The sequence below is a fragment of the Chlorocebus sabaeus genome, chromosome 9, assembly GCF_047675955.1.
Source record: "Chlorocebus sabaeus isolate Y175 chromosome 9, mChlSab1.0.hap1, whole genome shotgun sequence".
Classification (NCBI taxonomy): domain Eukaryota; kingdom Metazoa; phylum Chordata; class Mammalia; order Primates; family Cercopithecidae; genus Chlorocebus; species Chlorocebus sabaeus.
The window spans coordinates 88,417,799-88,432,001 of NC_132912.1; the positions used below are offsets into that span (position 1 = coordinate 88,417,799).

Genomic DNA, 14,203 nt, shown 5'->3' on the forward strand with positions numbered 1-14,203 from the left:
AGATATTAGTAAACTGCAAGAAACCAATATTCAGATAATGCCTTTGAGGACACCAGGTATCTGTTTATCATCTTCTGGTTTGTCAATGAGCACTTAAAAAAATTCTGACCATGCATGATTAGTTACAATAATGTTCTTTTGCTCTCCCTCTAGAATGATAAAGCGTAATCACTGGCTTATGGAACATGGTACCTCGCTTGTAAATTTGTGAAGGAAGCTACTTTTGTTGACAGTGCTAATGTCTGCCATCTGTTTGCATGGGATGAAGCCCTGGTGCTCTTCTAATTGGCCATAAATTAGGTATCAGCAGCAGGCTTTTGACAGGATCCTTCAGTTACAGTTTCATTTTTAAAAAAACAAAGCTGTGAATTCAACATTTGGTCAGAAGCCCAACTTCTCTGCTAAGAGTATACAAATGCACTTTTTGAATTCTTCGACTCAAGCTGATTTTTCTGTATTTGTGCTTAAGGTAGACCTCTCTCAAGGTGTCTTCTCCGTATATAACCCTGAAGATAAACCAACGCTGAATAGAGAGAAACACGGCTAAACGCAAGGGAATCCTGCGCCTTCTGTAAGAAGAGGAAGGGCATATTTATTTAGTGCTCACTTCATGTATTGTGTTGTGCATGGACATTTACCTATGTTAAATCATTTGATTTTCAAATCGATTTTATGATTTTGATAATGTTATTCCATTTTGCAGACAGGAAAACTGAGACTCAGAATTTAAGTAATTTACCCATATTCTTGTAAAATGGTGCAGTCAGGATTCAAGTATTGAGTTTTGACCACATCCATTCACTTGTTAGTGTACACTGTATATGCCTATGTTTGGATAAGGAGAGAAAATTAGGATTAGGGCAAAGCCTCAGTCTCATTCCTCCCCTCACTAGATTTCCTCGCTTCATGCTTTAAAAGAGGCAAGATTAAGTCCATCCAAGTTCCCATAACTATCCTTATCTACAACCCAGCATTCCTCTACAAATTTTCTACCTTGCTTCTTTTTCACTTTTCTGAAAATCAAAAATACATACACATGTGCTCTCCAAGAACTCTTCCTCATTTGCCCACAATTTCCTCCCCTGGGGCCCCATTTATCAAATATCCCGTTTAGTATTTCATTCGCTCCATCTTCCTGGATACTTGTATACTGTAGGCTCAGTGTTCTCACTTCCTTTTCACCTAGTCACACTTTGTAATCTGGATTCCATTCATAACACTTTAATAAAACTGTTTTCTCCCAGGTTACTAAGCCTATTGCCCTTTTCTCTATCTGCATGCCTCTCAGCTTGTAACACTGTGATTATCTCTTTTCTCATGACATATCCTCTTGCTTTCTGAAGTTTCCTACACTACTCTGCTTTCTAACATCTCATTATTCTTCCCTGGTTTTACTTTCCCTGACTAATGCTTAAATGAAAGGGTTTCTCCAAATCTAGTCTTGACTCTTTCTTCTTGATTCTTTCACGCAATTCTGTCCTGTCTCATAGCTTCAGCGACTAACCACATGTAGGCAATTCTAAAGTTAATTTTAAGTTAATTCTAACAAAAGTTTCTGTCCCACATTTCCTGTCTCCTGCAGGGCATCCATTCTTTAGTGTTCGATACTGTATGTTCAATGCATTACATTACACTCTTAGTGAAATGTCATTGTACCTACCAAACTGATTTTTCTATTTTCCTTTTACATCTTTTCTATCCCAACTACATCCCTAATTTCTCCCTTGCTCTTCACTTTCAGTAAGACATGAAACCCTCTGGTTTTACCTCTTCGCTTCTTATGGGTTCCTTTTGCAAATGGTCTTATAATCACCAACTGAATTTAGACTCCTAACCAAATATTTTGTCTCTAATCTCTCCCTCTAATTCGTTTTACACTGAATTCTCAGATTAGTCTATTAAATCCATTATTATAGTGATAACATTTTGCTGCATAAAATGGTCAGAACTGCCCTTACCCCAACATTCAATTTTCTCAGTGAACCAGTGCCAGCATGCTTATGAACTTGTTACAACACCTCCTCCAACTACCTTTACACAGTCTCACTTTAGCCAGTGTAAATAGCTGATAGCTTTCCTATGAGTATTTCTTAAGCTAGTCACCATATTTATATTGCTTTTCCTATACTTCCACATCCACCTAATAATACCTTTTCTTCCACGAAGATCTTCCTGACTCTTCTCAAAAGTACTCGCTCTTTTCTGAATTCCCTTAAAATTTTATTCTGAACTTGTTTGCCTTGTATCATAGTTATATTTGTATAGGCCACATCTCTATTAGATGCTAGCTCCCAAAACCAATATCTGTGCTGCTCCTTTGAATCTTCTTCTAGGACAATGCTTTGCACATAGTAGATTCTCAGTAAAATGTGAGTTGAATAGAAGAGTGAATGGGTAATTATTGTTTTTGGGAACCACACAAAATATAACAATTTCAGAAATACACACGGATATTATCACCAATCTGCAACTGTGTCTCTGCTCTGGTTCTGGCAATCCAGCATAGAAGGACCTCTAAAAGTGAGATTTCTAAATCAAGTAGAATTCCTTTCCATCTGGAGCCCTCTGAGCTCGGCGTCCAGCTCCATCATTCTAGGCTGATCATACCTGGCCCCTCGGGTTCATTCTATGTGGTCACTCACTGCCTATTCCAGTTATAATGGCTCCACTAAAATGGATGTTTTACAGTCCTTCTTGGGTCAGGTACTTGGCTATTTTGATGAATTTAACCACATACATCACAAGGAAGAAAAGTCTGTTGGACTGCTTCCAGAAAGTACATATGCATTTTAACCATGGTCTTGGAGAATCAATAATCTGACATTTGTAGTTTAACTTATAAAGCATTCAGGTAATGAAAAGAGCAAGCCAGAATTGAGAGAAGAAACAGGGATAGACATTATCAGGCAAATTTTAATGGCCTTAAATATATGCCGATGTCCAGAACTGATTATTTCTTCAAAATTTCTTCCCTAAATGCTTCTATTATGGAAGTCTAGAGATAGGAGAATAGAGGGGATCACTAAAACTACTCAAAGACAATCCATTTCTTAACAAAAATGGAAGAATAATTCTAAAAATTTACAAAACTAACTAGCATTGGTTGAGTACCTCCTGAGTAAAAGACACTTGGACAAATGCTTTACTCATATGTTCTCATTAATCCTTAAAATATCCCTATGATATTTCATTATCCCGGTATACAAACGAGCTGAGCTAAAGCTCACAGTGGTTAAGAACCTTGTTAAAGATCTCAAAGATAGAATGGCAGAGCCAGCCACTTTTAAGAATAATAGGGAATGACAATCAAATATAGAACTCATTTAAAAATGAAAAGATATAAAACAAGTATTGATAGCTCCATAAAATAGTGTCTAATTCCAAGAACTCATGTGTGTTGCTGATATGAGTGTGTAATTCACATAATAAAACAATGTACTTACTCTCTGTCAATCACAAGGCAGGTTACAGCTTCTGCAGCAATTACGTTTGCTGTTCTCACATCTTCCCTATATAAAAAAATAGAGACATTCAAATAAAATAACGTTTAATATCAAAGCACAGTGTCCATTGTGATTAATTCAGGAAACAATTTACATTATATAAATGCTTCTGATTTATCCACCTCCAGGCTTAAGCTTTGTTCATGTTTCAAATTTTTTTTTCTGAGGAATCGCCTTACCCTTGTCATTAATCATCAAATCCTACAGTTACAATCCAGTAGTTACTATTTTCAAATTTGAAATTTCACTCACACAAGTAGAACAAATTTGATATCATTCCCTTTGAGGAAATCAATAAAATAGTTGGTTAACAATCAAGATAGTAGCAAACATAAATACAGAAGAGTTTTTAAAGAATTTGAAGGTATACTTCTAGAAATTGAGTATTTTATCCATTTGTATATGAATTTGTCATTATATCCTTGAGAACAATTGATCTGTTTAAATCATTTCCTGACTTTAAAGACCCTGTATTTATGTGGCTGATGTTTTGGCAACTTATGGCATATAGCCATTCATCTATATCAGAGGTTATGGCTCTTTAAGAGTATTTGACAAATCTTAAGTCACACTGATAGAAACATGTATATATTGTCTCTTTAGAAGCATTTAATTTGTTACTGCATTCATATCTATCAACTTCTTAAACCTTTGAAAACCTATCCTGCAATCTTATGTTTGATTCAATAGTTAAAGGTGGATTTGATAAATTAATATTCACAATTAATTTTCAGCTAGTTAAAAATTAATATCACTGTCATGGTAACATGGTTAATGGGTACAAAAAAACCAGAAAGAATGAATAAGACCTACTATTTGATAGTACAATACGATGACGATAGTCAATAATAACACAATTGTATATTTTTAAATAACTTAAAGAATGTAATTGAATTATTTGTAACTCAAAGGATAAATGCTTGAGGGGGTGAATACCCCATTCTCCACAGTGGGTTTATTTTACATTGTATGCTTGTATCAAAACATCTCCTGTACCCCCTACTACGTACACCTAAGTACACAAAAAAATGTACACTTACTATGTACCCATGAGAATTTTAAAAAATAATTTAAAAATTACAAAATAAATGATGCTTGAAAATTTACTTTTTTCAAAAATAATAAAATTTCTAAGTTAATATAATGATTAATATGTTTGAAATATATTAAAGAGATAAGTACATATGAAATAATATAGCCTTAATAATACAGTCTAAAAACCCAAAAACATCACATCTCTAATAACAGACTCTTAAAGTTTTGAGAATAAAGATGTTCACAGTGAATTTTTATACTTTTGAAACACATTCCATTCTGAAATATATTTCCAAACTCTATTTTTCACTGATCTCTTTGTCTTTCACTGTTGTTATACCATGCTGTTTAGATTACTATTGCTTTAAATTAACTAGTTGTATTTCATATTTGGCAAAGCAAGTTCTCCCTTACTAAAACATTTTTTGTTTTCAGAAATAGCTGGATGATATTCTTAAGCATTTATTATTTTTGAGAAATTCCTTGATGATATTCTTAAGCATTCATTATTTCATACAGACTTTAAAATAATCTTCCACTTCTGAAACACCCACCTTGGGATTTTAGTAAAGTTGTATTATATTAATATTCATTCATTGGTAGCAAAGCAAGGAGTTTCTGATGATATTAATTTTTCCCTATAAGAACATGGCATGAGTTTCTACTTGTTCAGATATAATTTCATATCTTTAAATACAATTTCATAATTTCTTTCATTTGGGTCCTGATATTTAAAAAATGTATTCTTATGTGTTTCATATTATGTTTTTCTTATGAGTAACATTTCTTTTCATTTGCTTCTCACTGGTTGCCCTGTTTTTCTAAAAAAGTTATCAATTATTGTACATATTTTAATCCGCCCACCATCATACTACATTATCCTAACTTTAAAGTTTTTGTTATTGTCTCGTTACCTCCCAGTACAATCCTCCCAGTGTCTCCCTCACATTCCCTGCCTTTTGGCCAAACTGGCCTCCCTTTTTTTTTTTTTTTTTTCTTTTTGAGATGGAGTTTTGCTCTTGTTGGCCAGGCTGGAGTGCAGTGACACTCGGTTCACTGCAACCTTCATTTTCCAGGTTTAAAGTAGCTAGGATTACAGATGTCCACCACCATGCCTGGCTAAGTTTTGTATTTTTAGCAGAGATGGGGTTTCACCATGTTGCCAGGCTGGTCTTGAACTCCTGACCTCAGGGGATCCACCTGCCTTGGCCTCCCAAAGTGCTGAGATTACAGGCGTGAGCCACTGTACCCAGCCACTGGCCTCCTTTTAATACACATCATTGCTCTCCTGCCATGAGTTCTTAACATACTTTCCCTAGGCCTGGGAAGTTCCTGTCTAATTTTTGCTTAGTTCACCCCTTTTTATCTCTTCAATCGCAGTCTACGTACCCCTTCCTCAGGGATGCCATCTTGAATTGGCCAGGTTGGGTTTCCTATGCATCTGTTCTCATAGTACTACATACCTCTCTATCCAAGCATGTATCACCATTTGTAATTTATATTAATATGTGTATTTATGTAGTGATTTGTTTAATAACTCTGTCTTCCTTCCACTAAAGCCTATAAGGGCAGAGACCATGACTGGCTTTGCTCCCCATTTCATCCCCAATGCCTCACACATACAAGATGCTTAGTGTTTAAAGCAGTTATGGCACAGACATCCATCATACTTCTGAGCCCTGGGGTAGGAAGGCAGAGCTCAGGCTTTGGAGTTGCACTATTCTGGTGTTAAACCCACCTCCATTCACAGGCTACATGAAAGCCTCAATTTCCTCATCTGTAAAATGGGAATAAGAGTAGTCACTCACTGTGTGATATCAAATGAGATAATCAAAGGTAAGTTTAACATAGCGCCTGGCCCAGCTGAACTGTGTTCAGCTGTTTATTATTTCTAATTCTTTTCATCCTCAACACCTTCGTGCCTGTCTCTGTGGAGGCTCTATCTGGTGTTTCAAAAAACACTCCTATCCAGAAACACAGAGGAGATTTTCTTTCTGCTCCACAGATGTAAACAATGTATTTTCACTTCATTATCACTTTCTTAGTGGGATTTTTTGGTGAAATGAACATAACAGGCAGAAAACTTCTGTAGTGCTCATTGGGTTCTTCATCAATTATGTGCATGACTTATTTCTTAGTTGTTCATGGCAGCACAAGTTACTACCAACTGCTGCCAGCCAAAAACAAACAAACGAACAACAATAATAAACAAACCACCATCACAGCATAGGAAATATAATACTAAATTTAGCTTTCCCTGAAATATATTTCCATTTGACTATCAAGAAAGTGCCCACATTCTTTAAAAATATAATAAATACAAAATAGTGCTTCATTTTGAAGATATGTTCTGTGCATATAAATTTTTAAGAATGTATTTATCACAAATTTACAATATTTCAGAATTTCATCATATTATCTGGCCTAAATTGGATATACTTTTAAAGTTGAATGCAATTTCCATGCAAGAAAAAGAAGATACATTGGTATTTTTAAATGTAGATTGCGGAAAATATCAAAGATCAGAAGAGTGACATAGTTAACAGAAATAGAAAATTTCATTTTAAAAAGAAAAATAAGTATGGTCTAGAGCCAGGTGTAGTACCTAGTAATGTGACATATATTAAAACTGGAAAGAAGCATCACACTGGGAAAAAAAAAACCCAACATATTAAACAGTACATTATAATATTTGCCATTTATTGAGCACATAGTACATGCTGGGAACAACATTAAACAGTTCATACAAATATCATTTGTTGCACATAACAAAGGGTGGTGATTTTATATCAGATTTATACCTGAGAATAGAGGTTAGGGAATGCACCCAAAGTCAGATATAGCTAGTGAGTTACAGTTCTGGAATTTGAACACAGATCTGGCTGTCCCTAAAGTCATGTTCTTTCCACAACAGTGAGCTGCTTATGTACTCTGCTATCAGATTTAAATGCTACATTCATTAAAATGTAGAATAACCTTTGAGCAGTAAGTATCCACTTTTCTCTGTCCATCATTATGAAAATTATATTTACTTGTTAATAGAACCAGCACTAATAGAGTTATGGGTTTCCAATTGTAAAACGAATGTGAAAGGGTCATTTTGATTTTAAAATTATTAGAATTCCCATCCATAACTATGTCCTAGCCTGCTATATTGCTTTGTAATAATATTGCCTGACAATAGAGAATTATTCAATGCCAAGCTCATTCAGTGGCAAACTCATGTTGCCATGGCAGTGTTGTTTTATTTCTATTATTAAGGTGCTTTTACCTCTCTAAGAGAGTGTCTATAAATTCTGTTCTTGTGCACTCAAAGCCTGCTAGAGATAGAGACAAAATACTATGTGACCTAGTATTAACATATATATTAATCCTTGACATTAGTATATGACATGTATTAATCTCTCCTTTTAGGAGAGATAGTCGAAATTTCTAACTTTTAAAGAAAGAATATCAATGATAGAAGCTGACAACACTGATTTACCATGTATGTTTATATCTTTTATGGATCCAAGGACCATGGTAAAGCAAATACCATCTGAATTTAGAGATGTAATATTACATATTCATGTAATACAAAGGTCTTAATAACTCCGTGTTGTTATTAAATGTATTTTTACCCATAGGTAATATGATACTGGTTTCACATAGAACATCTACCAAGTTAGCAGGCATTTCATGTTATAGTGGTTTAGAAGTAGGAAAAGGAAAGAGAGGAGAAAAATGTTATTGTTTAAAAACTGAACTTACTTTCATTTGTACTTTTTTACAGATCAGGGTATTTAATAGTTTCTAATAGAATACATGACATTTCAGTAAAATATTGAACACAAGAGAATTTTATAAGTAGGATTATAATGCTCAATTTATTTAATTAAAAACTTTTACCAAATGCACATTACCTCTGAACATTCAGCACACTAGACTTGCTTTTTTATAATAAATAAATGTATATCTATCCACATAACAGTCCACATCCAACATGCAAATTATCTTTAAAAATAAAATCTCACGTTTATCTAGTTCTGTGGCTCTATATTAGTTGATTTCAGTGTGACAGTTAATAAATACTTTAAAAAGCACGACTGCAAAAGTAGCTACTGTGTGGCAGATTAACAAGTATTTTTACAAAATTGTTAATGATTAATTAGTAATTACAATCAAAGCTATGCAGTTTAGTAGTGGCCTCTTTTTAAGCATTTTCAGATGTGTTAGAAATTCCTTTCAATGAAATAATAGAGCATGAAAAATATCCCAAAATATTTGCAAATATAGGTTTCTGTGCACTGACTCTGATATTCTTTGAACTTCATCACTGGAATCTTCATCATCGCTGTATCCCAAAGTGGCGTCACTGTCAGTATCTGAATAATCCATATGGGGAATTTACATTGGCTCTTCTCATTCTAAAGCAATTCTCTTGTGTCTCATGGCTATGAGAGAATTCTATGGTTCATTGATACCTCAGGGGAACAAACACAGAATGTATGAGGCCAAAGCAGAACATAGTTGATACAAAGTAACTGTCAGAGTAGGGGATCTCCCTTTTCAGCTCTGGAGCAATGTGATTGCTGTCAACAGAATCCCAGCACACTCTCAGTGCCAGCCTTCATGGAAACTGACGCTACTCCAATTGCTTGTGAGCTTACAGCAATCCAGGGGTCAGAGCTCTTTACTCTCTGTCATGTGGAGCAGTTTAATGTCCCCAGTTAAGTTTAGTTAACACAGCACAAAGCAAATTCTTTTCATCTCAAAATCAAAAGCAATCTTACTATAAGGGGTAGGACAATCAACATTGATAGGACATGACAAGCATCAAAGCAGCACAGAAAATGAAATAAATTAATTATGAACAAGAATCGTAGAGTTAGTGGCAAATCTGACTGTGCTTTTTGAAAATTGGATCCCTTGGCAGGTAAGTGTGCTTTAAGAAAAAGTCGTATCAGGCCAATCACTAATTCCACTTTCCACTAAGTCCTGAAGCTGTCCCAACATGATTTATACCTCCAACACTGTAATAAAACCCATAACCTAAGTGAACAATCAGTTAATACATGCAAATAATTATATACCTTCTAATCATGCTTGCACAGAGTAATCAACCAATAAATGTTAGCGACAATCATGATCATGGTCATCATCATGATCATCATCACCTTAGGACCCTGTAACACTGGGAAGCATGTGATCCTTTTTTATATACTTTGTCTCTAGTAGTCCCCTTCCCTAAGTTTCTATATAAGAAATTAATCTCCCAATTATTTTCTAACATCAGTTTCTCAATTTGTTTTGTTGACATTTCATCCCTAGTCCACAGATAATAGGTATTTTCCCAAAATTCTGTTTTGGGTTTTCTTTTTGCTAGCCCTGCTTTCTCTCATTGAGAAAACTCACATAACACTATGACATCAACTATTAGTTTTACATGAATGACTTGCAAGTCTTCATTTCTAACTTTTACCTCTCTCCTGCTATACACTCCTATCCAGAAGTTCCATTGTGACCTCCGATTCAAAACTAACTCATTTTCTCCTAACCTCAAAACCACTGTTTTCCTTGGGTTCCCTATCATGGTAAATGGCATCAGCATTATTGCACTCACCTAGGCTGAAAAGATTGGACTCATTTTTTGACTCTTCCCCATCTCTCTTGCGTATATTTGGTCATATTGGTTCTATCTGTGTCTATCTCTCATGTTCGTCCTCCCTTCACATTCCCACAGGTATGGATCTACTGGGGGCCACCACTCTCTCTGCCCTGCACCACTGCTCTGGCCTCCTAAGTCATTCCCTCACCTCTATTCTCTCCCTCTCCTAATCCTTATCTCACTCTGCCATGCATTTTCAAACGTAAATCTAGACATGTCAACTCTTTGCACGAGAGCTTTTAAACAAGAAAAGTTTCAACGTTTTCATGTATAGTTAGAGGTCCTGAAACTATCTGATCTATCACCTTTCCAGGCACTATACTGACGACCCTCCACTGCACGTGTGACAGATAACTATTTCCTCAAAATATGACCCCTGTAAATTCTGTCCATGCCTGTGCACATGCAGCTGACTCTTCTAAGAACCTTCTATTTCAGTTCATCCATAAAACTTCCATTATCCTTCAGTAGCATTTTTAAAGGATAAGAACAATTTTTACACACAAGACATATTTCTACAGAGCTGTGTTTGGTGGCACACACTTGTAATCCCAACTACCTGAAAGGCTGAGGTGGGAGGATCACTTGAACCCAAGAGTCTGAGACCAGCCTGGGCAAAGTAGCAACACCCCACTTTTACAAAGAAAGAAAGAAAAATAAGTATTTTTGCATATTAATTACAAAAAAAGGGGGGGAAATAAAAAGTACCATAACACCATCTACCAGGAGATAACTAAGATTAACATCTTGGTGAATAGCCTTACAAACCCTTTATTCTTCTTATCCCTTTTTATATTAAACTAGAAAATCCACCTTTATTATGAAGTCTCATATGTCCCATGAATATAATAATAATAAACCAGCAATTATTTTAACAAATACTTGCTGAAGGCGAATACATTTTGAATGCCTGACCTTGCAGTCTACTGGGGACAGATATCAAATTAGTACACAAACATACCCAGTAGCCCTCCCGTGCCCGACCACCACCTCCCCTCACCATTATCCACAGTTTCACTCAGTTACCCCAGGTTTCAGGTACCTGCAGTCAACTTCAGTTCAAAAATAGTAAATGGAAAATTCCAGAAACAAATCATACATTTTAAATTGCACACCATTCTAAGTAGCTTAATTAAGCCTTACTCTCTCCTGCTTCCTCACACCCTGGACTTGAATCCTGCCTTTGTCCAGTGTGTCCATGCTGTATATGCTCCCCACCCATTAGTCACTTAGTAGCCATCTTAGTTATCAGATCAACTGTCACATGACTGTCCCAAAATGCAAGAGTAGTGATGCTGGCAATTCTGATATGCCAAAGAAAAGCCTTAAAGTGCTTCCTTCACGAAAGGTGAAAGTTATTGACTTGATAAGAAAGAAAAAAGGTCATGTGGTGAGGTTGCTAAGGTCTATGATCAAAACATATCTTCTATCTGTGAAATTGTGAGGAAGGAAAAATAAATTTGTGTTAGTTTTGATGTTGCACTCAAACTGCAAAAGTTATGGCCACAGTGCATGATAAGTGCTTAGTTAAGACAGAAAAGGTATTACATTTGTGGGTGGAAAACACAAACAGGCAATTTCGGGCAATTGAGTTCCATACTTTCATCTGTTTCTGGTATCCACTGGAGGTCTTGGAATGTATTCCCTGCGGATAAGTGGGGGCTACTCTAATGGAAACATTCATCAAATAGCATGCAATCAGATAACTAATAGGGAGGATCTCATTCAGCAATTAGGACAGACAACTTTTTTAAGGACATTAGAAATTAAGACCGAAAGGTGGAGTTGGGGTACTCAAGATAAAGAGTCAGGAGAAATGTGTTACAGGAAGCATGCATAGTCATGTACCACATAATGACATTTTGGTCAACAAACAGACCACATACACAACAATAGTGACATATGATTCTAATGGAGCTGATAGACTCCTTTCATCTGGTAATATCATAGCCCTAAACAAACTTACTGTGCTGCCAATTGTATACAAGTATAGCACATATGATTATGTACCTTGCATAGTACTTGATAATGATAATAAATGACTATGTTACTGGTTTAAGTATTTACTACATTATGCTTTTTATTATTTTAGAGTGTACTCCTACTTACTAAAAATAAATAAATAAATAAAAGGCTTAACATAAAAGAGCCTCAGGCTAGTCTTTCAGGAGGTATTCCAGAAGAAGGCATTGTTATAGAAGATGACCACTCCATGTGTGTTATTGCCCCTGAAGACCTTCCAGGTGGACAACATGTGGAGGTGGAAGACAGTGATATTGATGATCTCAACCCTGTGTAGAACTACACTACTGTGAATGTTTGTGTCTTCATTTTTAACAAAAAAAATTTGAAAAGTAAAAAATAAAATAAATTAAAAATAGAAAAAACCTTATAGAATATGTAAAGAAGAAACTATTTCTATACAGCTGTGTGAATTGTTTGTGTTTTTAGGAATTATTAGAAAAGAAATTTAAAAGTTTATAAAGTAAAAAGATTACAATAAGCTAAGGTTAATTTATTATTGAAGAAAGAAAACTATTCTTATAAATTTGGTGTAGACTAAGTGTCCAGTGTTTCTAGTGTCTACAGTGGTGTACAGTAATGCCCTAGGTCTTCACATTCACTCATCACTCACTCATGACTCACACACAGCAACTTCTAGTCCTGCAAGCTTCATTCACGGTAAGTGCCCTATTTGGATGTATCATTTTTAATCTTTCATGCTATATTTTTGCTTTACCTTTTCTATGTTTAGATATATTTGGATGCACAAATACTACTGTGTTACAACTGCCTGCAGTATTCAGTACAGTCACATGCTGTACAGGTTTCTAGCCTAGAAGCAATAGACTATACCATGGAGCCTAGGTATGCAGTAGGCTATACAACCTAGGTTTGTGTGAGTAGACTCTGTGATGCTAGCATAATGAAATTGCCTAAAGATGCATTTCTCAGAATGTGCCCCATCCTTAAATAGCACCATTTAAATTGCACACCATTCTAAGTAGCTTAATTAAGTCTTACTCTGTCCTGCTTCCTCATACCCTGGACTTGAATCCTCCCTTTGTCCAGTGTGTCCATGCTGTAGATGCTCCTCATCCATTAGCCACTTAGTAGCCATCTCAGTTATCATATCAACTGTCACAACATATACAACATATACAATAGCCTTGAAGTAGGAAAGAGCTTATGGTAACACAGACAAGCTTGGAATTCAGAGATTGAGTAAAAGAAAAGAAGGCAGAGACCGTAGAGGACAGAGAAGAAAACAGGGCCACATCATTCAGTGTCCGGAGGTAGTTCTAAGGATTTATTTCTTTTTTTAATATTCACTAACTTTCTTTTCCTTTACCATGTTAACTAAAATCTCTAAAATTAGAGAGCTTAAACTCAAGTAGAGGAAACAGTTTATAGCCATGATAGAACAGAGTTTTAAGAAAACTGAATTAGTAATTTTAGAGTACCTATACTGATGGCCTTTTCACATATTGAAGTAAATGTTACTGTTACAGCCATTTATACATTAAGGAATTCATATATTAAAGAACAACTTATTCTAAACAGAAAATATGACCTCTGTCCTTAAGAATCCTACAACGTAAGATAAAGGAGTAATGAAAAATGCATAAAAGTCAATGTATTATTAAGAATATATATCAACTTATGATAAACATAGACTTGAGTTTAAAGCAGATCCTCTTTCTGGAGTTTACCCAAGGCAATCTATGGTTTCTTATCAATAATATGGACTCTTGACATGACCTAAAAGAGACTGATTCTCTAGGCAGAAAAATTATAAGTGCCGTCCAAAAAGCAACTCCAAGATTTATTCTTCCTGATCATGTGATTGGATATTTCCATTCATTATATTAATTCACTTCCCGAGAGACTGCATATCCTCTTTGATCTATATTCGTGGAAGAACACAATAACTAAATAGAGAATGATGAAGTTGGAAGAATTCAATTTTCAATTTTTTTTCATTGCTTCTGCTGGGGTGATAGCATAATGCATTTTT

The 14,203-nt window shown here is 35.3% G+C and overlaps 1 protein-coding gene across 3 annotated transcripts in view; it reads right to left on the reverse strand.

The window, feature by feature from the left end:
• Positions 1 to 14,203, reverse strand: part of PRKG1 (protein kinase cGMP-dependent 1) — a 1,334,297-nt gene that overhangs the window by 154,955 nt on the left and 1,165,139 nt on the right. For all 3 annotated transcript variants that reach the window (XM_073019149.1, XM_073019148.1, XM_038008764.2), the window contains one exon: positions 3,444 to 3,509. In XM_073019149.1, the coding sequence (XP_072875250.1) occupies positions 3,444 to 3,509 (66 nt within the window). The remainder of the gene's footprint in view (positions 1 to 3,443; positions 3,510 to 14,203) is intronic.